At 42.2% G+C, this 25,520-nt stretch overlaps 1 protein-coding gene across 1 annotated transcript in view; it reads left to right on the top strand.

Annotated features, from left to right (window-relative positions):
- PTPRG (protein tyrosine phosphatase receptor type G) overlaps window positions 1–25,520 on the top strand; it is a 403,467-nt gene that overhangs the window by 335,075 nt on the left and 42,872 nt on the right. Inside the window, exon 14 of the mRNA XM_035547040.2 lies at window positions 24,771–24,862. Coding sequence (XP_035402933.1) covers window positions 24,771–24,862 — 92 coding nt within the window. The remainder of the gene's footprint in view (window positions 1–24,770; window positions 24,863–25,520) is intronic.

The following is a 25,520-nucleotide window of genomic DNA, read 5'->3' as shown; positions in this document are numbered from 1 at the left end:
TTTTGGTAAATACTGTTTTTTTATAGATCATAATATTAGTCAAGTCTCAAATTAAGATACGTTACTTAAATGCGTTTTATCTTTCAAATTCCAAACCATCTCCCTCATAACATTTTTATTTGCTTAGCAATAACAAACAGGCACATAAATCAAGGAAGTGAACAAAAGCTTTAACTGAAACCAAATTATTTTTCCAGTAATGTTGTTTGTTGTTTTGCATAACAAAACATTTTTGTTGCAGCAATTGGTTTTTATCTGCTCTCCATAATTTGCATGAGTAGTTACCATTCATCAATAGCTTTGGTAGAATTATGAACACGTAGTACGTTAATACCCTTGACAGTAGTGGATCAATTTTTTGTGTATAATTGATGCTAAAAAGAATGTAGAGATTTAAAATTAACGTAGACTTGGAAGGTATGTCACATAACAGTCAAAAGTTTTGGATAAATATGAAGCAACAAATTGAAGAACAATAAGCAAACTTGAAGGCACATGTTCTCAATTCAAAATAAGCTTCTGTTCCTAAATTCATAGTTCTTAGGATTTTTTTTAACAAATAGAGAACAAGTACAAAAGAAGTAAATGCGTGTTTTAGAATAAATCAACAAGGAACTAGAACACAAATTGTCCCCAGTAACATTTCACGTTGTGCAGACCGTGTCATTGAAGTGGTAACACAACATTTTGTGTGCCCTTTTCAGTGTGATTACCATTCTTTAGGAAAAATAAAATGTTTATCTTTGTAAGTGCTTCAAAGAAAGGGAAAAACAGAACCTCAGACACCTCAGAGTCTAATTTACGAGTTTGAAAGGAACAGTGATCTGGATTTTCGGGAAGAAATACTTAGCTTAAAATGTAATAGGCAACATATGGAATAATTTGCTAATTAACACCATCAAAGCAAATGGCATGAAAATGAGTTTGAGACAGATTTTTCAGTAAGGGAAACATGGTATTGAAGTGCACAGCAGAGAAACACTTGCTATGAAAGGATAACCCTCGAGGGGACAGGCATGCTGGACCAAGGGGTCTTCTCTTGCGCAGAAATTCTTTGTTCTGGTGTGAGAAAAAACATTACAAAATACGACCCAGAGAACTAGAAAATGCAGAAGAGACGTGGTTACCCTTTGGCAATACATTTTAAGGGTAAAACAAATGATATTTTCCCTTTTTCATTTTTGAGCATTAGTGGGAATAAGAAGATTGGAGAACAGAGGTGACATAAGTAGAACAATGAAGCAGAGCAAAGCCTTCTGCTTCTTTGCATTGCATCAGTGCCCTGTTATCCAGGGACCAAAATAAGGAGTTAAGGGATTGCTTAGGAAGGTTTGGCAAAACGTTTATCTCTGTTCTGCTCCTTTGTATCGCATTCTGTGATACAGAACTGAAGTAAGTTTTGTGATGATGTCTTGTTGGAAAGAAGCTTTGTTTTTAGTTCCTTTTATGTGAAAAGGTGAGAGAAGGGAAGCAGTCACTGTTTGATGAAGCTTTCCCTATGTCTGTGGAACTTCCACGCTGTGTTCATTAGAGACTTCTTGTAATTTAATATATTTGGGAATGATTTGTCCCATTTCTGAACAAGACTCCCTTATTTGCAGAGGTAATTTGCTGTTCTCAGTTCCTTTTCCATGTGGGTCCTGGACAAATGGCGAAAGAATATGATTGATGTTGAAGAGAAAGGGTCACTTCCTTCTTTTTAGCACAGTGGCCATCTCAGTAATGAAAAGGGATGGGAACTTAGAGGCAAGCAGCCGCTCTGAATTACCTTTCTACTAAAGTTTCCTGAATTCAGTACTTTTAATGGCACCGCTGTGCAAAGAGGGCTATGTGATTTGAAGTTGGTAGAATGGAAAATAAACTAGGTCAGCATAATGAAGCTACAAAGATTGCCCTGCCTCGTACCCCAGGACAATGAAGGGAGCGGCACCACGGGATGACCAGGAGCCACGGAGGTGCACTGGGGCTGGTTGGGAGTTTGGCTTCGCAGCAGGAGGGTTATAGTTCAACAGTTTGCTTCTGTGCATCTTTGATTCCTCTTACAGAAAAGCTGGCCTGGCTGGTCCTTGAGCTGTCATGGGCATGACGAAGGAAGCTGCTGCTCCTAGTTCTAGCACCTGATACTGATTTCTTGTAGTGTAGAGAATTAGAGTCTTAGCAGATAGAAAATATGAGGAGGCCAGATCCGTGTAGTACCCAACATTCAGCATTCGCTTCCGCAGTGGCACAATGGTATTTCTTTTTTCTGCTTTCATTCCCTCCGTACTAGTTCCTGAAATTGGGTTCTGTTTGGACAACCACTGCGTATTTCGGAGAACTATTCACTCCGATTTTATGATCTTTCGTTGGAGCACTACCAGCTCATGTAGAGCCCTTTCGAGCGTGTGCATCGTAAGCTGCAGTTTCCCAAGCACATTATTTTTGTGTTTCTGGGCATTTGTTTTGCATCTGTGATTTTATACCCAGACTCAGTATCATGAGATCCTTCTGCAGTACTTCAAGGTCAGTTTAAAATTTGACTTGGATTTTCTGCCATCTTTGCCACTGTTACTCTCAAAGCCTTTTCTACAAGCTTTGAGAATTGCAGCGTGTGTTGGCAGTGACCTCCAAACTATTTAGGGATTGTGTGTGACTTCAGGTTTTTTGCAACAAGGCAAGTTCCTACAGCATGCTGAGCCATACTATGCCTGGAAACTTTTACTGTATTCCTGTCACAACTTGAAGAAGTCCTGAATATTGACACTGTAAGGGATACCCAGGGTCAGTGGCACTTCCTTTCTCACAGAGGTGCAGGAGTGTAAATAGGGTTGGGAAATCAACTAAAATACTAAGATGCATGTTACGTTCTGTCACTTTAGAAAAAAGAAAGGAGTTTTAGGAGTGACTGGTGACCTTCCCCTGATTGTTTTCCATTCTGATTTTTAATATAAATACTACAATACCAGAGACTATGGTTTCAAAGGGGAAAATAAGCAGAGAATATTAAGAAGCAATTAAGATTTAGAGTTTAGCCAACAGCAACTTTTAAATGGGAACTAAATTATAGCCATTTCTCATTTTCAGCTAAGAGGAAGAAATTAATTCACAACTATAGCTGGAGAGTTTTCTGTTTCTTTCTTTTCTGCAGATACCATAATTCACCTCTGAATTATTGCCACTATCAACATTGTGATCCCAAAGACAAAGCAGGAATGTTGTATTGCATTTCTTATTAAATCAAGCTGTTTATACAGTGCTAATATGTTTACATTCAGGAGGGATTTTTGGAACAACACAGCTGCTGCCTTTCAAAGAGCAAGCAAGCTTACATTGCTTGTTTATAGTCATGTGTGTATATGAGACAGCTTGGGAAAAAGAGGCCTTTAAATTTCCTTAGGCAAAACTGTACAGAATTTAAAAGAAGAGTTTTCTTAGGCTCTGGTAAGCATCCTACTGAATTGAACAGAGGCCCTGGAACAGGTCCTGTGACAGAGCCTCACACTTCTTCAGCAGTGCCTTTCTGTGCAGAGGAAATGACATTGAGCACCAGGAGATGTGGGTTCTTTTTCTGACTGTCATTGATTTTCTGTGTGACCTGGGGCCAAGTCACTTACGGTTTGACTGCATTGTTGTTGAACTCGGTGGCAAAGACCTCACTGGGAGCAAGCTCAGGTGTTCAATATTTCAGCACCTGAACTCAGTCACGGGTGAAATAGCACCAAAGAAGGTCAGTTAGCTGTATTTGTAAATCAGTTTGTAATTTAGAACTATAAGCTGCAACATGCGACCAAGGACAGTTGTAGTTATCATGTCTAATAACCGTGCCTTGGAAAACCGCCATTTGGTGTTCAATTCTGGGTAACTTGTGCTGCCGCATAGCTAAGAGTGTTAAAACTTCATTGGGAAAAAAATGTGAACTTCTGCCTGTAGGAGGTTGTAAAAAGTGCTGAAATTGTTATTTGAACCTATCTTTAGATTGTATTTTATGAGTACACAGTGTGTTGTTCATCTACTGTACTGATTGAAAAAGGAACATTGCAAATTTACAGACCTTTGTAAAATTGCTTGCTTACAATGATAAAAGCTGCTTTCAGCTTACTCTAAAATACTTGTGATTCTGCTCGCTTTCTCACTCTTGGAGGATGCTAGGTAACACTTTCTGAGTCTGTGTGTTGATTTTAAGAATGACTTGGGTGCAGTTGCTAGTGTATTTATTTCAGCAGCAGTGAATCAAGCACCCTCCTCTGTTCCTGCCCTTGCACTGCCCTCTGTGATACCAAAGCAAATGTTTGTACAACCATGTGGTGAGCTGGATTGAGAAATGATCCATGTGTTGTTTTTTTGGTTTTGATTTTGCTGTTTTTGTTTTAAAAAAGAGGGGGTCTTTCATGCCCTGATTTAAACCAGATTAACTCCCAGTCTGGTCCATGCAGTAACCAGAGAGATTTGCATTGGCATAACCGAGGGAGCAGCAAGAGGCAGGAAGGAGCAGGATGCTCGCGCTGACGCTGCCCCAGTGGTGCCAGAGGACCATGTCCTCTTGGCTTGAGGACAGCAGTGCCCCAGGGTGCAAGCTGTGTTGTCACAGGCGGTGGGGAGAGTTAACCAAGGGGAGAGATTTCCTGAGCTGGGAGACGGGCAGCACTACAGGCAGATGAGGAGAAACACGGAGGTGAGCTGTGTGCCTGAAACCTCTCCCTGTGACCATCCCAGTTCGGAGGTTCAGTAACCAGTCGTGCCCTGCTCACACCGAGCAGGACATGCCTGCGTTTTGCTCTGGAATTGGCTGCACGTAGTTTTGTGTGATGGAAAGCAGCGTCAGAGGATAACTGCCCAGCAAGCAGCGTGCAGCCCAGCCTGGGTTCGGAGCCCTCTGACCTCCCTGCCTCAACCTAGGCAATGCAGGGAAAGCACTCCAGCCTTTATGGCAGAAGACCCAGGCTGTATTTGATTTTGCCAGTGCTGGAGGTGAAGGTACTGAAGCAGTGGGCCCTTTTGTGTGCTGTATCTCAAAGCGCTGCTCATTTTCATTGAAGGGGAGCAGGCCTGTGATCATCTCCCTCTTATCCCGCGTGGGGAGCCGAGCTCAGCCTTTGTGCCGACGGCAGGCAGCTTGCTTTCCAGCCTGAAGCTCAGGGCAGCCGCTCGTTGCTTGTTCTAGCTGTTGGCACCGTTCTTTGAGCGCTTGCCGGGGAAAACTGATAGGAAAAATTCTCCAACTGCATCCCCGCTCTCATCTGGCGACGTGCAGTTTGGGGCGAGGGGGGAGAGCCCATGAGGAGAAACGCTAAGGCCAGAACGTAGCGCGGTGCTGCTCTTCCTCCCCTTGTGGGCCTGTGGGGTTTTATCCTCTCTTCTCACTGGGACTTGGGAAGGATCCGGCCTGGCTGCCCTGTGAGGGTGGTGGGGTGCTGGGGCCTACTCTGCACAGGCACAGCCGACATGGGTGAGCACAGGGGAGGCCTTGACACTGTGTCCCGCACCACCCGTCCTTCCCAACCTCTTCCTCAGTACCCATTTCCCAAACGGCTACTTGAGGCCTTTCAGAAATCACAGGAGTTGTCAGTTGTTATAGTAACGGACCCCCTGCTGCTGAATTGGCCCTGAGATGCCCATTTGGGCTTTTGAACAGACTAACTCATGCTCATTAGACAAAAAAGAGAGAGAGACAGATTTGCAGATGGAAAGTTGCTTTTTAAGCATGCTGGATGATCTGTTAAGAGCTAGATTGTGGAAGGGGGCATGTTATCTAATTATATGCCTGTTACTTTTACTCTTCTTTAATTAACGCTGGTTTTACTTTTTCTTGCAAAACAAAACACTGCAAGATTTTGGATTCCTCCCTGATGAGGTCGGTAGCGAGCTGCTGCTTTACAAACAAACAATTGTTGTCTTAAGAAAGGAGAAAGAAAAGAAGTCAGAGGGAAATTAAAAGAAGTGAAATGCATGTCACTGGTGATTTCCAGAACCATAATGATATCTACAAAACTCAGAAAAGAGCATTTCTAATCCTCATTATACAACATCAGGAACAACACCAAAAATTAATGAGCAGATTTTGACCCAGGGATGTCCCATTTCAAGGAAACAGCACAGTCTAGATCTTGCTTCAGGTTTAAATCTGAGCAGCACCATTGATATTAATAGAGTGACTGAATAACTGCTATCGGTTAAATCAGACCTTGCTCTCATAAATTTGAGTCCACATAACTGTAGAACCTGTGTCACCTTAAACGGGTTCTCAGGAGCACGAAAGTGCAATAACAAGTTGCTTCTTGCCAGGTATTTGAAGCCAGCTTCTTCCTATGTCATGCGTGGCCAGCCTTCATCTGAATTTCATGAAGCAGCGTTCTTCTCTCAGCTGTCCTGTAAATGAAAAGAAAACCAAATCTACAGCAGGCTGGTGTATCTCCAGGTGTAAAGAGGACTGTGGCTGTGAGAGGTGAGGTATATCTCACAAGATACACCTTTTCTTTGAGGAAGCTGGGAAGACCATACAGGCAGGCAGGATTGTTAGCTGAGAGGGGATGCAAGTGTTCCAGTACATGAAAGGGGTCTGCAAGGAATAAATGATCTTCTGCATCCATTGTGCTTCGGATGAGGAGTCTTAGGTTTAAATTGCAGCGGGGGAGGAATTTAGGTCTGACATTAGAAAAAAGCTTTATGATAGGAAAGACAATAAAGCAGCAGACTACAGAATTTCCATCATTTCTACGTTCCAAAAAAAGGTTAAGCAGCCATTTGTCAGGCGCAGCACAGGAGTCATCGATCCTGCGTGGGAGCTCAGAGGCTCGTTCTCCACAGCACTGCCATGCAGGCTTTAAGGCACACATGCAAGTACAGGAAAAGAGGAGGAATGGAGTAGTGTGATAAATCGTCCTGTGAATCACAGACCAGAAGGCTGAAAAAGTGCTTAGAAGACACCGTTGAAATGCATCACGTTTAAAGTGAGTAACGTGAAGCCATTAAAAGAGCACATCTAAGAAGTGGGGTAAGGACAGAGGTGGGGCTGTAGCTTTGGGTAGGGAGAGGAAAATACAAACGGGCAGGAAAGAAACAGCACGGGCAACTTGCAGAGGACAGCTGTGTCAGGAGACCGCAGGTTGGTGGAAAGAAATCTGTTCGGAGTTTCATTCCATCTGTTCTCCTGCAGCGGTGAGCCTAAAATTAGGGAAGAAACAAGAGTACAACAGTGATAGGAAGATTGGAAAAAGAAGAGCAGGGGTGAGCCTAGTTGAGGTTTGTTACCCCCGTTGGGTGTTATCCGAGGCATCCATCTGTATTGCACGTGTCAATACTGCCATTAGCAACAGCGAGTGCCAGCATGAGGCCATCCCTCGTGTCAAGGGAAAGGACCCTGCGAGCCAGCACCCAGGGTGGCTGAATTAAGCCATCCACAGAGAGCTCGTTATGGGGAAGTATTTTCTTGCAGAGCAGACAGGGAACAGAGATGGCTTAAAGAGCTAAATTCTCAGAGCTATGAAGCCTCGCACAAATCATCCGTCCCAGCCCAGGCAGTCCTGGTGCCTGCTGGATTGTGGTTATTTTTAACAGTACATTTAAATGAGAGCTCTTAGTTGAAACTGTGCTTGTTCCACAGCTCCTGGGATGTTTGTACCATGCGGGTCAGTTGTGTGAATGTCTTTTCTGCAGGCACTTTTATGAACTCAGTGGGAGCCCCGATCTGCATCACCTCTTTTTTAAAAAGATAATGTCAAGCATGCAATCGTAAGTCAAACAACAGCAAAATGTGTGCTTCGGTTGTGGAAGACTAGAATTCAAAATATCATGGTGGTGACCTTGAAAACAATGAAATAACAAAAAAAAAAGTTTTTATTTTAATCTTTAATTTGCTGTGAAGCGTGTCCCATAAAAGCTGAGACATTTAGGGTATGCTAATTCACTAAAGAGGATAAGGTCTTGGCAGCAGGATGGAAAACTGCTATTGACACACTCCTCACCGCTTTGTGTAGATGTGGAGCAGCATTTCCCCAATATTTGCAGAAATACCTTCCTCTGGGGAGAGAGCACAGGGGAGCAGGCAGGGACAGTTGAGGTCAGGCAATGAGGAATCTGTGGCGCAGCTGCAATTGATCTTTGTTTTGTTTCCCTGGAACTAATTAAATGGATTAATTCCAGACACTTTCTCTGGAAATGCCTTCCCCAGTGCTGCTGTAGTGATGAGGTCTTGAAAAAAAGAGCAAGGTTTTATTTGTGCAGTAACTGGATTAAAGGCAGTATTTTTACAATGCATAGTTTTGAACCAGTATTTTCAAATATTCAAATGTTCTAGTTAGGTTCCATTAAGAAGTGGTTTGTAATTGCTGAGAGATAATGTGCCATGAGGAGTACAGGTTTTTGATGAGCACAGCAGTAGAGGATGTTACTGCTGCCTTCTCCTACTCAGCCGTTAGTTCATTGTAAGCTATATTACAAGAAACTTTAATACAACTTTAAAACTTTTGAACTCTGGATTTTAGAATTATGATCAGCTATTAAAAAAAGAGAAATCAGTCTTAGCAATCATGCTTCCTGTGAAATTAACTTGGGAAAAAAAGGTCAAAAATAGAAATATTTCTTAAGAAGCTGGGTGCATTTTTTGTTCCCTTTCTTAGCTGCAAGAAACAATTTATTAACCCATCGTTGTTTGATTTGTTGCTAGTTTATGTTCTTTATCGATCTGTTGCTAATGCCTATGTTTTATATAATATTTTTAGTATGTATATGTTAAATCGTATACGGCATCTCTAGTATTCTCACATAAATTGGTAAGCTCAGAGTTAGAGGAATGTCTCGGATGAACTGTGAATGAAATATCCTATAATACAAGTAGATGTACCCAGAGGGAACAGTATACCTCTGCTGTGAAACTGTGAATTAACCACAGCAACCAGATAAATTATATTTTTTCTCTCTCCTTGTAACCATAAAAAACAGCTATTGAAGTGCCCTGTGCTGTCCTAAGTCCCACAGCAGCATTTGGACTAACATTAGCACTAGCTATTTCACAGCGGGATGTGGTCTGAGTGTAAAATTATAGGGTAAGAATATTAAATCAATTCAGCAATCTTAACTGGTTGGATAAATACCAGGAATCAGCAGCCTAGTAAAACAATAACAAGCAGGGGTGAGTTTTTATTTTTACTTTTCTTAAAATAAAGTGCCAACCTATGCAACTTAGGTAACAAATGCCTTGGGATGCTCGATGTGTATTGTGCTGCTATTACAAATGTTGCAAGTATGCGAATTCATTCAGGTTCTTGTACAACGCTCAGTCCGTTAAGCAGAAAACATCTCTTCTATCACTGTGGATGGCACGTACTTCACTCTGCCAATCTACAGGTCAGAATCCATTTATGTTCTAAATTTCAAGCCGAAATGGGAGCAGGTAGCGTGCCTGGTTGTCATTTCATGGGTTGTTTCATGTGTTGGAAATCCTGTTTTTTCCAAAACAGAACAAAAACATTTGAAGTATCATACAAAGAGACATTTATAAAGCAATATATTAAAAAAAAAAAACAACACAGGTTGGTGTTGACTAAAATTTTTTCTCCAGTTCTGAATGTTAAAAATATTGTTAATGTAAAAACAGCAGTGGTTACAGTTGAGGATTGCAACAATTGTGCAGTGTCGTGGGCAAGGAGGACTTCAAACCACATCATAACTCAAAATGATGATCATTTACTCTTCGGTCTTCTAAGTTTCCTGAATTTCAGTGTTCATTGCTCATAGCAACTGGCATTGCAGACATGAGGTGAAAGCTATGGAGGTGCAGTCCTCATCCCTGTCATTTTTTTGGTTATTTGTTCATTTTGAATAAAAGCCTAGGATGTAAACCTACCAGAATGGTTAGTCTCTTCCCATTCATACAGCTCCTTATTTTTGAAGCATTCAGGGTGCTCTTTCAATCAGAGAGAAAATGGGTTTGCTTTGCAGTTCACTTTCCACAGCCTGCAGATGTTGGTTTTGTGAGTTAATGCGGAATCCAGGCTTCTTCATCCACATAACCAACATTTATTCAACATACGCAAAATAAGATTCCTGGCCATGATATTTTTACAGGCTTCACATTCATTTTGATGAACTGTTTTTCACCACTTTGCTCACCGCTAAAGGTACAAACAGGCCTTTTAACTTAACAGGGCTTTTCCTACAATCTGTTTATTCTTCAGCAAGCTTTTCTGTAAGCTTTGGAAGTCAGAAGTCATAGTCATGTTTTCTGCTAATGCTTAGTCTCCCTACAGCTACCCACTTGTCCTGTGCCCTTGTACTGTCTAATTTGGGGGAGCAGAGAAGGAAGGGAGGGAGAGATTAACAGCCCATCAAACACCAAGGGCATTTGGTTTATATCTGCCAGAGTTGTTCCGAACATACTTTGTGGTATTGAGGGGGAGAGTGTATACCTTATATTTATCGACAGCAATTCCTTTTCCAGAAACCTCTGATAATAATTAAGTAATGCCATCTGCATGCACAAATCACCATAGTTTGACTTGGGTGACATTTAATATTGAATCTGTCTAGGCAAAGTAATTGTAGGAATTGTATTTCCTTGGAGATCAGTCCTAAAGAATGAAAAAAGTTGAAAAGATTTTTAAAATCATTTCAGCAAAGAAATTATTCTCTTTTTTTCCAGTGACTGTGAAAATAAAGTTTCTGCTTTCCAAAGGAAAATACAGTAATTAGGAAATTTGCAAATGTAAATTAGCCTGTGTTGGTCTTCGTCTTTATTTATGTCATTAAATGGAGTATTTAATTAGCATATATATTATTCAAGTTTCAATATAATCCATTTTGTAAGTCCAAGTTCAAATATAAAAATCAAAATGGGCTTGATGCCTATTGTTCACATGCAGAGCAGCTAACATAGATGTGAAGATATGATGTGAATTGAAACGTTCAAATTTCACAAGGATGCAGTCTACATTTTCTGAAATTACGGGTTGAACTCTTATTTCTAACTTTTTCTAATTTACATACATATTAGTCCCTGTTTAAATGATGTGTTAATTCTATTCATTAGACTTCAGTGAATGCTTCTAACTCTCCTGATAATCAAGCATAGGTCCCTGGAAAGCAAATTATGGACTTCCATGTTGCAAAACGCATCGTAAACGTGACATTTATCACTGCTAAGCCAACTTATGTGGAGCACTTGGCTACAGTCAGTAGGGCAGAACCCTTTTTCTTATGCTCACGGTAATAATTGTCATCTCTGAACAAGGACCTGGCTCCAGGTCCCCAAAGTCTCTTCAGAGGTGGTTGGGCACTTCACAACCACTCTGCCCTCTTGAAGTTAAAAACGCCAGTTCAGCTCTTTGGGAGAGAAGGAGTAACTTGACTCAGATCCTCATGCAAATGGCTTCAAGAAAATGGATGATCAAGAGTTTTCTGTTCCACATAATTGGATGGTGGAGACGAGAATTTGGGAGCCTGTGGGGGCTCTGCAGTTCTCGTAAGAGTATTTGCCTGCTAGAGCAGGAGCCTGCAGGCTTTGTTTTGCTGCAGTTCAAGACAGGTTTGTGCTTCAAAATGTGCAAAACGGTAGCCCTGCAAGCAAAAGCATGAAGGTGGCAGAGTGCAACAGGAGTCCTTCCTTCCTTCTGAGCCAGGTCCTGTAGTGAATCGCAGAAACAGTCCCTGGGAGGACAAGGGACAGCAGAACGGTATTGGAATTTGGTGTCTGCTGTTGTGTGTTGATCTATAAATCTGTGACAATTCATCTTTTTAACTCTGGGTATAAAAGCATTGTTATCCCAGTGGTAAACCTGAGGTGATAATTTCCCAAGGTTTTATGTTGATGGGGTGAGCCCCGAGTGGTGCCACACAGGGAGTTGCCATGTGTGCTCTGATTAATAAAAAAATTGATGGGAAGAAGAAACATTCTTATGCCATCATTGCAAGGAAATGCTTGACATCTTTAAAGGCCTATAAGTTTAGTTTCCATCTGTTTTTTGCAGTGTCTGGGCCTTTTCAAAAGCAGCACTGATGTGCTGCAGGGAATTAATTTAGCTCTTTGTGGTAGCGGAAGGTTAGAGTTCAACATCACTGTTTTTGTTATCCACAGAGCTACACTGAGCAAGTTCCCTGTTGTATAGTTTAAAGGAATAGGTGGAGACTACTACAAAGAGACTTGTTGTCCCTGCAGCATAGTTTTATTCAAGATGCACAGAATAAGTGAGCAGAAGAGAAGAAATCACAGTATTTGATATACATTCACAGCAGCTGCTTCATCTCACCATGTCTGAATGTGTAATCTCACTCTCAGGAGCATTCTGCAAGAGAAGCAGCTGGGCGCTTCTGAACACAGGAGAAGTGCTCCCATTTCACCAGCATTTGTAATAATACGAGCTGCACTTAAGCCTGTGGGGAAATGAAAAGTCCACGTTTTACTGGGAATCTGAGATTTTGGTGTGTTTCAGTGCTGTCTGCAGGGTTTGAACTTTCACTCAGATGTCCAGTCTGTCCCTGGCAGTGCTTCCTCTCACTGAAAGAGCTTTATAGCAGCTTTCTTGAGACATTCAAACCATCTGCAGCCCACTCCTTAGCTGAAAAGTATGGGGTCCTGTTGACTTTGACAATATCAAGCTGGAACAGCCTGTGTTGTAATTCCCTGTGTGTTCAGCACAGAAAAGGATGCTGAAGAAAGGATGCTTTAAACCATGTTTGTGCTCCCTGTATTCCCCTAGCCCAGAGTTTAAGGTTCACTGGGGTGGAAGACAGTGGGGGAACATTCCCCTTCCACACCTCCTTCCAGCATCTTTTTTTCTTGGTGCCCCAGACAGCAGCTCCCCACCCCAGGGAGATGTGCTGGCAACCTCACACATCATTTCTCTGGTGACTGATTGAGCTTTCCCATTGTCATTGCCCTCCACCAACCTCACTGTATTTACTAGGCTTTCTGTGCAGAAGGAGTTAAATTCATATGGGTTGGATGTTTGCTATTACAGCTCGTGTTCTGTTTTGACTTTTTTTGGTTTCATGTATTTTCCTCTTTTAAAGTTACCAGTTGTATCTGAGACCTTAACATCAGTGGACCGCTTTATGAAAATAAATATTAATGGGATGGCTGCTGATAGCATCATATGGGTCGAAACAAATGCTTTCATAATAAATGGAATGGATTATTAATTGAGTGGTTTGGAGATAAAGCGGGATCTAAAGTGACAAGCTCATGGCACAGCAAACTGCCCTTTGCAGGAATCCAATTAGAAGTGTGAGCAGCAAATTGCAAGCAAACTTGCTATAATCATATGGGGGCAATACAAGAGTGGAGCATAATTTGGAGCCTGGGACCTGTCCCCTTGAACGTCCCCTAATTCCCTTGAATCAACATTTAGTTACCGTCATGCCAAGTTTGCTTTCTTCAGCTCTTTCCTGGAAATGCTGCATCCCATTGGTCTAGTCCAACCAGAGGGAGACAGCATGTTTTGAAACAAAAGGGCATATCAGTTAAAGGCACTGGATTCTGCTGCACGCCTGTCTGAGAAAAGTGACTCATTTGTTAGCCTGCTGAAATTACTTTGCATTGAATAACTTGTGCTGATGTTACAGGGTTTTGCCTCATCACTTGAAGCTGTTACATTTGCCATTTCCTCAATGAGAACGTTCAGGAATTGTTTCCTTTCCAAATTGCAATGTTTGTTCATGACTTGGAAAAATAGATGGTTTGCTGCGATGTGTCATAGATAATGGTTAAATACTGCCTGCAGTAACCAAGTGCAATTGTCACAGATATATTTGAGCATCCGTGCCAGCAGATATGTCTGGTGTCCTAGCGAGTGATGTAAATTGTTCATTGGGTATGAATGGTTCAAAAAGAGTTTTTCTAAATATTATGTATCATTTTCGTCTGGCAGATGGAGTTGTGGAAGCTGCTATAGCGAGAGTTTGTGAAATTTCAGACATCCTGGGCATTGTGTGAAATAGGCTTAGCAAGCCTCAGAAATGAGGGTGCAGGATGTAAAATGAGGGTGCAGGAGTGATGAAGACCTAAGCACAGCATCTGGGAAGTTGGGGCGGTATTTTCAGGCTGGTGGAGAAGCATGTGAAAAAACAACACAGAGCAAATCAATTTGTCTGTTCTGTCAAAATGGCTATGATCAGCCAGGAGGCAAATGAATAAACGGATCAACAAGTATTTCACACTTGTGTGTTCTCGACAGGAAATCACAGATCTGAAACCAAATGTCTGGGACAAAACTACCAGAAATAGTGGCAAAATACTCTGCTGTTTAGTCTGCATTTTAAGCATTTTTAGCTCACAAAACTCCTTGAATTAAAATACAGGAATAAAATAGGAAGGCTTGTTACTACCGTTCCCAATTACCAACAAAGATGGAAATTGTTGGAGTGGGTCTAAAGGCAGGACCCCTGTCGGGGCTGGAAGCTCCCTTTGCCCACGTACCCGAATGCATGGTGCTGGCCATGGTGGGTGCTGCTCTGTTTTCCCCTCCTGAGCTTCCTGTCTAATCGCTGCACTAATCGCAGCAAAAGCAGCACCGCGGATCACTTAAGAGCATGGAAATGAAATGCATAAATACAGTAGGCGGAAAATGAATCTGAATTGTTGGAGGTGTCAGCACCGAACAATTCACCTAGGTGCAGACATCTCCTACGTTCCTCACGGATAGTATGCCTGCCTTTGCAGCTGTGTCACTTCGTGTGCTGTGAAAGAAAAGAAAATACTGAGACAAGAGCTTGCCTTTAATTTACATGTCTACTTCCAAGCAAGTGCCTGACGTACCCAGACACATTTCTTCATAGATTAAGGAGCATTCACGTGTTTTTCCTAGATGCAAACTCCTGTTCTTGTGGTTTTTTTTCTTATTTTCCTCAGTTCCACATTTGTCAATACTGAAAGGTTATACGGAGCTTAATAAAAGGTAGATTAAAGCTTTGGAAATCTTGCAAAAAGGAGAACAGTCTATAAATAGAAAATACATTAAACAGTATCTGGCGTTAAGGAATCTACTAATTAACATAGGTCGACTGAATTTCCTGTTTTTCTTATTTCCAATGAACTTTTATCTTGAATCAAGATGTTCTCCTCACTGTGATTAGTTTTGTTATTAGATGTTTCTACAGACTGATTAAGACAATGGGAAAGCAATAGTTTATTTGCCCAACTGTATTCTTACTGAAAAAGAGTTTGTCATGAGGATGAAAGCATTCTGAATTTTCAGAATAATTTAGAATGATTCCTTAAAGGCAAAGTCTCTTCTACATCTGTTGCTTTGTGATTTTTCAGTTCTTGACTCTTCTGTATAATTGGGGGCCTGTCAATATACTTCATGATGACTTTGCTGATACGCCTCATGCTTTGAGTCCCCGTGTGCTATAAAAGTGCATTTCCTTGACACTGAAATTCAAGGGGCTTTGAATGAGCCATAGGCTTGAAGCTTCAAAGATGTCCTTGTTCTTAATAGATACTTTGAAAGGGGAACTCTTTCTCACTTTATTTCAAGTTCTTTCAGGATGATCCTTGTAGTTCCCTCTGCCTCGTGTTATAGTGGATATAGTGGTCTTCGTTACTTGCTTATAATATTTCTAGATTTTTTTATTATGGCTTATTTGGTCTGCGGAGATGGTAATTTGAAATAAGCATGGTTTTTACTTTATGTGCTCATTTATTATGCCTAAGTATGCTTAATACTGCTTACCACTTTTTGGTATTAATCAGATTTTTCTTACAATATCAATTATCTTGGGATTTGTTTGATGTTACTGCTATTGCTGATACTGTTTACTTTTTAGAAACATTCTAACACAAAACACTGCAGTGTTTAATGCAGATACTACTGGACTGATCCTACTGATGCAGGGATCGTTTGTGCTTATCTATGAATTGATGTGGGTCTGTTGTCTTTAGCGAAGGGAGCCCAGGGGCTATGTTTATACCCCACTGATTGTCCTGTTTGACCAGAACTCCACTTCAGCTCATACAACTTGCTTCTCTGCAAGATAGCTCTATGACGGCAGAGCTATGCCCGAGATACTTAGCCCAGCAGATAAGGAGTATTGGAGCAGGCAGAACTCACACTAGCATGGCTGCATCTCTCCTGGCATCCCAGATAGGTCACTGGGGTCTGACTCGAGTATTTTTACAGAGTTTGTTAGAGATGTGTTCAGCATACTGGAGCAGAATACACAGTGCAGCATTTCTCAGTGCTTTGATTCAATGGACATCATCTTATTGTCTCTGATGTTTGTGCTTCCTTGTCACATTTGTTAACCTATGAATGCAAGAAACTCATTAAAGCAATGCTTCAGACACGCATACGCCAGGCTTCCACGGAGCTCTTGAGTCACTACCGCATTAGTACCAACAGCAGCAAGAAGCGAGTCGCCAAGTGGGTTGATTGATAGCAAGATTAATGATCCTCAAGACTTCTGTCCAGGTTTATTATTTGGCGGCTTACAAATCTTTGCTTTCAGGGAGATGGGTGGGGAAGGAGGACCAGCTGGCTGCCACCCGGTCTGTCTGTATTAGCGTGATGAGGTGACGTACGCAGCCCTGTCGGAGCGCTACCATTAAGCAGTGTATTCTCAGTGTTCTCATTATCCTCCAGGTACTAAATAATTTGCTTCTCTGCTCTTGGTGCCAGCTGCTCTTTTCTTTTCCTTTGTGCTGTGCTTCTAAAGGTGTCGTTTTGTTCCATGACTAATTGTGTTCTAAACAGAGTTAAGAGAAGATAAAAAAAATAAAAATTAAAAAAATAAGTAGCAGTTTCTTTCTGAAGTGGCCAGTGGAAAAGGCCCACCTTCTAAATACACAGTAATGAAAAGAGGAAGGAAATAATTACATTTTTAATATTTTATCCTGGCCCCAATACAGTGAACATGAAATATGGCCAGCAACGTTAGGAAATCTTCCTAGTTTCTCCCATGCAGTTTTAATCCAGGTGCAAGTGGACATGTCTGTTGAGGAAGAGTCCACTTCCCATCAAGCAGTTCATTATATTTAATAAACTGTGGCATTTCGGCCTGAAGATGGTCAGGGCCTTCAAAACAGAAAAATTGTGCCTGGTGTGTTAGCATATTCTTGTGTTCTGTTTAGGTCCTCGTCTGTAGCTTGGGATACCTAAAATAATTGTCAGTTGAATGTCCTGATTCAGAGGAGGAAGAAACATTTTAGCAACGAGAAGAGTAGAGCTCTTCTATTTTGAGAGCTGAGGTAGGATTAATTAGGGACATTTAGGTGAATGTTCCAAGCAGAAGCCAAATCTCTCCTGGCCTCTCTTAGCTGGGATCATTTCTGTATCATGCTTCTTACAACACAACTTTGATCCATGAATTACACTTTGCATTTAAAAATACCTGCATCTTAACTTCCTGGTGTGCCACCCTCGCTCTTTTTTTCCTTCTTTCCTCTTCTGAGATTCATTCCCAAAGGGAATTCATGTCCTGAAATGATAATATCAAGTGTGCCCAATTTTGAGTTCTTAGAGGTGCTACTAAAAGCTCCTTTCTAGTAAGAGGCAATCTTCATTGATTGCTGCAGTTCTCGTGATTACAGAACACCTCTTCACTTGGCTACAGTTAGCTTCCTTCTGTGAGAAAGTTTTCACTTCCCTTTTAATATTATGTTACGTTTGGGGCATTGGAAGTGCACGTTTTGTAGGAATTGCCTGGGGTATTATTTGATTGGAAAAGGCATGCGTTTGTTTTCCTCTGATTTTCTAGTCTTTGTGGTATGAATGTTGCACTAAATAAATAGTTGGCTCAGGGAAAGGAAAATGAATACATCAGGCTTCCCTTTGCTTTTAAAACTATGCCTAATTTTTAAACCTTTTTAAGATACCACCCATAGCTTTTTCTACCTCATTTTTGCCCGAAGACATTAAAAATTTGAGTGGTAATGCATACGCTAAGAAGCTTGTTCTCTTGCAGCAGCAAATACTGATGAGTAAAGTAAGCCCGTTCAGTCATCTGTAAAATTGCTGAGTGTATCCAACACAGCTGTTGTGAGTATTGATTAAAGCAGGAGGGGAAGGCCTGATGCTGCTGGCCCTGTCAGAGGTCACCAGGAGAGTAATTAGCTACCAAGTGGTACAGGGCCAAGTGTCATCACAAATAAGGTTTCACGATCGTCTTTGCCATTCTCCAGGGACCACAGCAAGATGGGATAAGGAAGCGTGGAAAATGTTTGTGCTGAGTTAAACTACGATTTATCCACTTACAATTTGCAGTTAGAGAGCTTTCTAAGTGCATTTCTTCGTTGGCCACCTGGGCGCTTTCTGGTCACACAGCTGATGAAGGGGGGGATGACTTGAAAGCAGCTCCTCTTGGTGTGTGCTGTTAGCCATTTCAATACCCTTCTAAAAATGATGATTTCTTGTCTAATGTCTGAGTTCAGTACCATACGTGATTTAAATGGGTGTGTAGTCTGGTGCAGGAAGATGCCGTCTAAATCCAGGATCTCAGAGGATAGGAAGAAGAGGATTTTTAATTTTGTGGAGAGCTGTGTAGTCAGCTGGCAAATTTAGGCCATCAATATTAAATTAGCTGTCTTTCTGTGTCAAAAATCCCTTGCCTTGTTTGCAGATTAGTTTTTCAGATGGAGAATTTTTCTAGTTGTTTGTTCTTCCTCACAAATACTGCCTCAGATTTTTACACACCTTTTTTTTTTTTTTTTTTCCATTTGCCTTTTCTCAGCATTTTTCCTGTCTTTCTCTGCGATTTAGTAGCACGTGTAGTTCTAAGTATGTGTGGTTGGACTGGTGATTAGCACTTGGATCCTTTTAGCATCTATGGGACTGTGTTGGTGCACGAGTGACTAGTGTGGAAAAGCATTTCTCCTTGCCCGGAGGAAGTCCTCTGAAAGGGACAGCCTACTTTTCACCGTTCTGCCTGCCAAACACTTGGCAGCTGTGAACTCCTGAAATCCATCCATGTACTGTCTAGACCTCTCCAGTTATCATATCTGTACGATGCTTAACACTGCTCAAGAAGATTACAGGCAGAAATTGCTTTGTGGGGGGAAGGTGAATCGTCTTCAGGAGGGATATGCAGGAGGATCAGCATTATAACAGGGAAATTTTCCTCCTTTTTCAGCTCTCCTTCACCGTCTTGGTTTTTGTGCGTTCCTACTTTGTATATCCTCCCATAGCTCAACTTCAGTAAGCCTTCACGGCGTTACTGTTCCAGCACAGCATAGGTTCTTTTGTAGCTCAGCTTTAGGATTCTGATCTTTAAGCATTAAGACCTGAGAAGGAAAATAATTGAAGAAAATTGGGGCAATATAAGCCATTTTATGGCTAAAAAAGAGAAAATGCAGATGCCCTTCCGATACAATGAATGGAATATCACTGCTCCATGCTGGTCACTTATTCATATTCATAAGATCAGCTTCTTCCGTGTGTTTTTTTCTTCTCTTTTTCTTCTTAACGCTTGAGTCAGTTTTATTGCTCATAGAAATCAGTGACTGATGACCCCAGCTAGAGCAGTGCAGACTGCAGACAGCTGCTGTCCAGGCTCCCATCCACTGCTCTGCTGGTGACATGGTCATGATTTGCAGCACTTCTGTTGTTCCGTAGTCTGCGGCTCCTTTCTGAGGAGTCATTGCCAATTCTGACAGTGACAAATGCTTGCCAAGGAATAGTGAAGCTAGTTTAAAGTGCAGAGCCATGTGTTACTAGTACACTTGACTGCATACATACTCTGCTTTTGGTGCCAGCAGAAACCAATCTTAATTGTGTCTCCTGGAAAACATGCAAAACAGTTCAGTGAGAATCTGAAGCATCTTTTCTTCTATTGAAAGTGACAACGATTGTGCAGAGGTAGTGAAAGGGATAATTTCTTGTCTTTGTGGCCTTATTCGGTAGTTATTTGCAGACCCCCCCCTTGATGGAGGAGCATGATGAATGAACGCCCGTATCCAGGTTGCGTTCGATAAAGAATAAGCCATGTCCTGAGCAGCCTGGTATAAAGGTCTGTTACAGATCCTGGTTTGACTTCTGTTCAGTCTTGCCTGTGCTGCCTACCAGCCAAGGACTGTGTGTGAAAGTAGGGTGGCTGCAGCACCTCTTCATCAATAAATGTACGTTCTGCAGAGTTCCCGTCTGTGAGAGGCTGTTTCTGGAGGAAGGGTACCCAGAGGACAAGGTTTGCCCTGCACTGATGATAGTGAATAGGCCTCCAGGACCCTTTCAAGCCATCTGCCCCAAATTGGTCATGCTGTAGGAGGTAATGACCCAAGAAGAGAGTAGCTGCAAAGAAACTAGGAGTCTAGAGCTCCTCAGTGCTATTACAGAAATAAAGAAGAAATCTGCCTAGCCTCAGGGAGGGAATACACGCTGGCTCCAGCCAACAGAAGCTGCTGTGGAAAGAAAGAGTAGATCCCTGATGGACAAGGGATCGGTGACCAATGCCAGGCACTTCAGCGTGTAAGGCAGGACACGGCCCTTGGGTGTCCCCAGGAAGCGAAGCATTCCCCTTTGATATTTCCCGTGTTCGGCCGCTGTTCTGTCGGTGTCAGCCGGCCACTGCAGAGGTGATCATTTGCCCTACCGCAATAATCCCCTGCTCCTTCTCTTCCTGCCTCAGCTGCTCCTGAGCAGTGCAGATCCCTCGCCTGTCAGCGCAGATCAGGGGATGCTGCCCGTGCGAGACGGAGCACAAAGGAATAAAGGCCAAACGCTGCCCTCAGAGCTGGTCCCAGCACTGCCATCGGCTGCAGCACACGCTGTGTGTTTGTATTGGCAGCAGAATTAACTAAGCACTGAGGCATTATCTTCTATGCAAAAATAAAATGCATCCATGCTTCCAGGCCGTCGTGTGATCTGGTTCTCCCTCTTGCTTTTAGATGAGCATGAAGGAGAAGCTGCTTGAGGTTTATTAACTAATAACCAAGGAAACCTGTTTTGAGTGTCGAAATCTCATGAGGCATCTCTTCTTTTACAGAAGCTAATCTGGTGTTTTGCTCAGCAGAGATGGAACAAGCATTTAACCTAGCTAATCAGGACCATCTCTTGGCATATTTTTTTTGCTTGCAGCGTGATAATGAGGTGCTGCTGCTCTGGACTTTGCATTCTGTTAGCTTCCTTTAATAAAGTGCTGTTGGTATCTCTGCAAAAAGATTCTGGGCAGGGGGATGCTCTCCCTAACGTCATCTTTGCATTCCAGACCCTGCCTCTGCTCCTTCTCTCGGGAGATGCTAATCTCGTAGTCTTTTACTTTCTGCATTTCGGTCCATATGTGACAATTGTGTATCTGATCACCACAATCTCGCACAGTTATTGTACCTCAGGGAAAGGGAGCCAAAAAACATATGGGGCTAGAGAAAATTGTGTGCTTCACTGCACACAAGCCTATTTCAGAGACAGCAGACTCTTTGGTATACTGCAGAAAAGACATGGGCTCTCTGAAATCTTTTGGAATTGAAATCAGGGCTGTGATTTGCTTTTGCTCAGCCTCTGCTGAATACAAGAATTACTCTAAAATTAGTGTTTCAATTGCTAAAATTTTAATAATCATTTATGCCATTGACAAATTCAGATTGCTCATTCACTAAGGACTGCTTCTGTAGGAATAAAAAGCTCATATTTTTTTCCTGCTGACAGTGTCGGTTTTCTGAGCAAATGGACACGCGGGCACAAATACCTGAACGTGTATACACCCTGGGGTCAAAAGCTACAGGCTGAAGTGCTCATCATGAAAACAGTTGTAGACTTGCAGCTTGTCAAGCCCTGCATCCATTCCCACCTCTCTCCATGGCTGCTTGTCCAATGACTTGAAATAAGCAATTTTCTGCTCTCACCCCTTCCCTTTATCCAGCCCTCCCGATATACACAGATCCACTGCAGCCTTTTGTAGCCGTAGCAACTGCTGCCACTTAAGGTTTTTATACCGATGGGAAGGTAACGGGCAGAAGAACATGCCAGGGAAGAGATAGGAGCACCCTAAAGTAGGGAAGAAGACAGTTACTGAAATGGCTTCCCATAGCCTCAGTTCCAACTATCAGTATGTATTATTACAAGCTAGATGAGTTTGCAGAAGGCTCTTCTTGGGTCCAGACAGCTCCTTACCTGGTCAGTCCCAGGCTAAAAAATGGCTATTATCCAAACTGGGCGGCTTGTGGGCATCTCTCTGGTGCCCCGAGGTGTACGCTCCCTCCTGGAGCTGCACAGAGGAGAGGCACGAGAGTAAGCAGAGGCCCAGTAAGCAGATCTTGCTGGAAAATTCATGGAGTGAGTTTGTGAAACCCATTGTAAAAGGCCTTTTGAAGATCAGTCTGCTTTATCCTGCTCTCAAGTTTGAGCCTGCATATTCCCATCGGTGCTGTCTTACCCTGTCACCAGGAGCCCCTGAGAGATGAGGGAGTCACCGGGACGTGGGTGTAGCGAGCTCAGATGTAGAGGATAAACTTGGATAACTTGGAAAACAGCAATTGTGAGCAGGTTAAAAAACCTTTGAGAGGTATGTCTTCACGTAACGTGCCAGTATCTAGCATTGTAAAGTGATGAGCATGCTGCATTATGTACAGGTGAACATAAGACAAGGGTGTATTTTATGTGATGTTTGTAACTGAGAAAACCTTTATTCAGATTGTGTGGTTGCCTTTTCACAAACAGCTGCAGAAGGTCTACCAGGAATAAAATACAGAATTGTTAATGACATTAATGATTGCAGCGAACTTTGCCATGTGAAATATTCATTTAAAACGTTGTTATTCCACCGTTGTGCTCAGCAGAGATATGCTGCACCGGGTGTTCAGCTATCGCCATCGCGGGCCTTACAGTATCACACGGTGTGATTATGCAATACAATTACGTGTTTTGAGGCTATTAAGGAAAAGCTATCTTATGGCTGCACTAAAAAAAAAAAAAAGCATAATGCCAGCCTAACAGAGTCTCTCGGAGTCTAAAATAACAAATTACAAAAAATAATTGCTTTTCTTAAGTATCGTCAGCTTAAAAAAATCCTGTAAATCCCTATGTAAAGGTCTGTCCTTTTATCAAACACCTTCTTAAGGCCTTCATTACCAGGAGAAGCAGTTCAAGGATTTCTGTAGCATTGACTCAAGGGAAAGAGCCCCAAATATATCAAAATCAGGAACATTTTGCCTGTTTCATATTCATAGTTTCTTCTTTATGTGTGACTGATTTATTCTGCTCTGTGCCCCCAGGGTGTGCATTGTCCAAAATAAAGGCTGCCAAAAAAAATGAGACCGGGGAGCGAGTAGGGTGGGGGGAGTTTAACTGATGCTTTTAAATGCTGAGGCTATTGCGCATCTTGCATCCTCGTGTGTGAACTCACCTTATGGTGTTTCTTAACAAAAACATACCGACTAAATAAATAACTTCAGCACAATGCAAGACATGGTGTCTGAAAATAGAAAGCTGCTATGAGACAGTTGCTCCGTGCTGCGCAATATGCCCTTTCCTGCTTCTGCATTGTCTTAAGATGTACTTGTGCTGCTACAGCATGTGCTTGCATTACAAACCGCTCTGATTGTGGGCTAGAAAGTACAAATGCATAGAAAGCAAGTGCCTGTGATTATTTTTGGTTCTGGTTTTGCCTAGGAGAGTGGTTTGCTTTTCAGCGACTTTTTTGCTCTCTGGCACATATGGATGTTGAAAACAAAGCGAGCACAAATTACTTTGACCGTGTCAGCAAAGCCGGCTCAGCAGAGTGGGCTCTCTATGCAGAGCACAATGCCCAAATTACAGAGGAGCAGACTGCAAGGCAGAAACTTAGAAGCCACTCCATGCAAATACGTTTCAGCAAGGAAAACGGCAACTTGACAAAAGGCGCAGCTCGGAAGGCCGCCTGCAAACTTTGCCCAGGTGTTGAGCAGTTCATTAAGGGCTGCAGCGAAGGGCATCTTTCTGCAATGGGAAGCTATTGTTAAGTGCCCCTGACAGATGAGAGCAGACCCTTCTCATGTCACAATAGCTGCTCAGACCAAGCAAGACTCATTAAATATTCAGTTCCAGCCTCAAGCAGCTCATTAAGTCAGCAATGAGCAGTGACGCTGGTGTTGGAAAACCCTGCCTCGGTTAACATCACCATGCAGAGTCTCCTCAGATCTCTTCATGTTGTTCTGCTCAGTACCTTTTCTGTGATGACCAGCTTGTGCTCTCTCCTTTGCCTTAAATACAGGTAAAAAAAAAAAAAAAAAGTCAGGTGGATTTAAGTTCTCCTATTCTTTATAGGCCTTTTCAGAGCTGAGTCCTGGGGCCCAAGCTAAGTGTCTATTGCATTTTTCTGTAGCAGCATATGTAATACAAGTTTGCAGGAGGAGGATGGGATGAGGGTTAGATGGCTCTGATGTTTAAAAAAATATAGAAATGTTTGAAGGATAACTTCTGTAGCAGAAAATTGTGACATGCAGCAGTTACAGATGCTGTATTACTGTCTGTCCGCTGATACATAGCATAAACCTTTGCAGTAAGTGTGTGTTCCCTAGAAATGTTAGTGTCTTGGGTGGATTTGGCTTGAACTGTATGCTGAATATGTTTCTTGTGTGCAGTTTCTTTCTGGATGATGTGTTTGAAACCTGTTTTGCAACCACTGACTTCTGTGAGTATAATTCCATATTCAGTGATACTTAGGAATAATGTACAGAGGCATTTATGATGGGTGGATGTCAGATGTCAGTGAATTAGAGCACACCAGAATCTGGAATTAGGATTGAAATTGTTGAAAACTCAAGTATGTTTTCACTTACTGATTTTTTTTAAACTATAATATCTGAAAATGTGGAGCAGAAATGGAGAAGCCAAAGATGTGCAGAAGTTTGGGGCTTTTTCACACCCTGAATCTCTTTTTTATTTTCCCTTTAACAGAAAGTGTTTTCAGACTGCCCATTTCTATGTGGAGGACAGCAGCTCACCCCGTGTGGTCCCCAATGAAAGTATTCCCATTATACCTATTCCAGGTAAGACGGGCTTAATCTCCTGTGTTTGTGCTATTTGGAGTCTGGTTTAATTACATAAAGAGAACGTTTTATTAAATCACGTGCATTTTTATAGAAATTTGTGTTATCAGTGCTGCTTCATTTATTTTAAGATGCTTTGCAGTGCGGCTCTGAGTACCAATGCTGTACTTTTCCAGAGGCATCTCTCCCACATTGTCTTAATAGGAATTTCAGAGTAACCTTTGTCAAATGTCAAGACCACAAGCAACACTTCTTAAAAACACTAACGCATTGCATCCAAGGCGAAACAAACTGCTCTGTCGGGGTGGGTTGTGGACAAGGGACACACAGCTCTACTGCTCTCTCGAGACCAGGGGGTTTGTCCCCGCTTTCGGCATGTGCAGAGGTGATGTTTGCTGGGTCTCAGGGAGGAAAGCAAGACAGAAAGGATAAGCAAACAATCTCGGAAAGTCCAAAAACATCTGTTAATTTGGTATTAATCAAATTACCAAAGGTCAAATTCTTCTCTCAGCTATGTTGAGAGCAAAGCTGGAAGTGGGGTTTAGCACTAGTCTCTTCATGAGGCATTTCCCCTTGGAAATATCAAGTGCAGGATCCAGATCCCTTTAAGTAGTAATGGCAGAGAACAGCTTGGTGTTACAGTGGCCTTTGCAGCCTC

Source organism: Cygnus atratus, chromosome 10 (assembly GCF_013377495.2).
Source record: "Cygnus atratus isolate AKBS03 ecotype Queensland, Australia chromosome 10, CAtr_DNAZoo_HiC_assembly, whole genome shotgun sequence".
Lineage (NCBI taxonomy): Eukaryota > Metazoa > Chordata > Aves > Anseriformes > Anatidae > Cygnus > Cygnus atratus.
The sequence above is the reverse complement of the archived record's forward strand: the minus strand, read 5'-3'. Positions and strand labels throughout refer to the sequence as shown.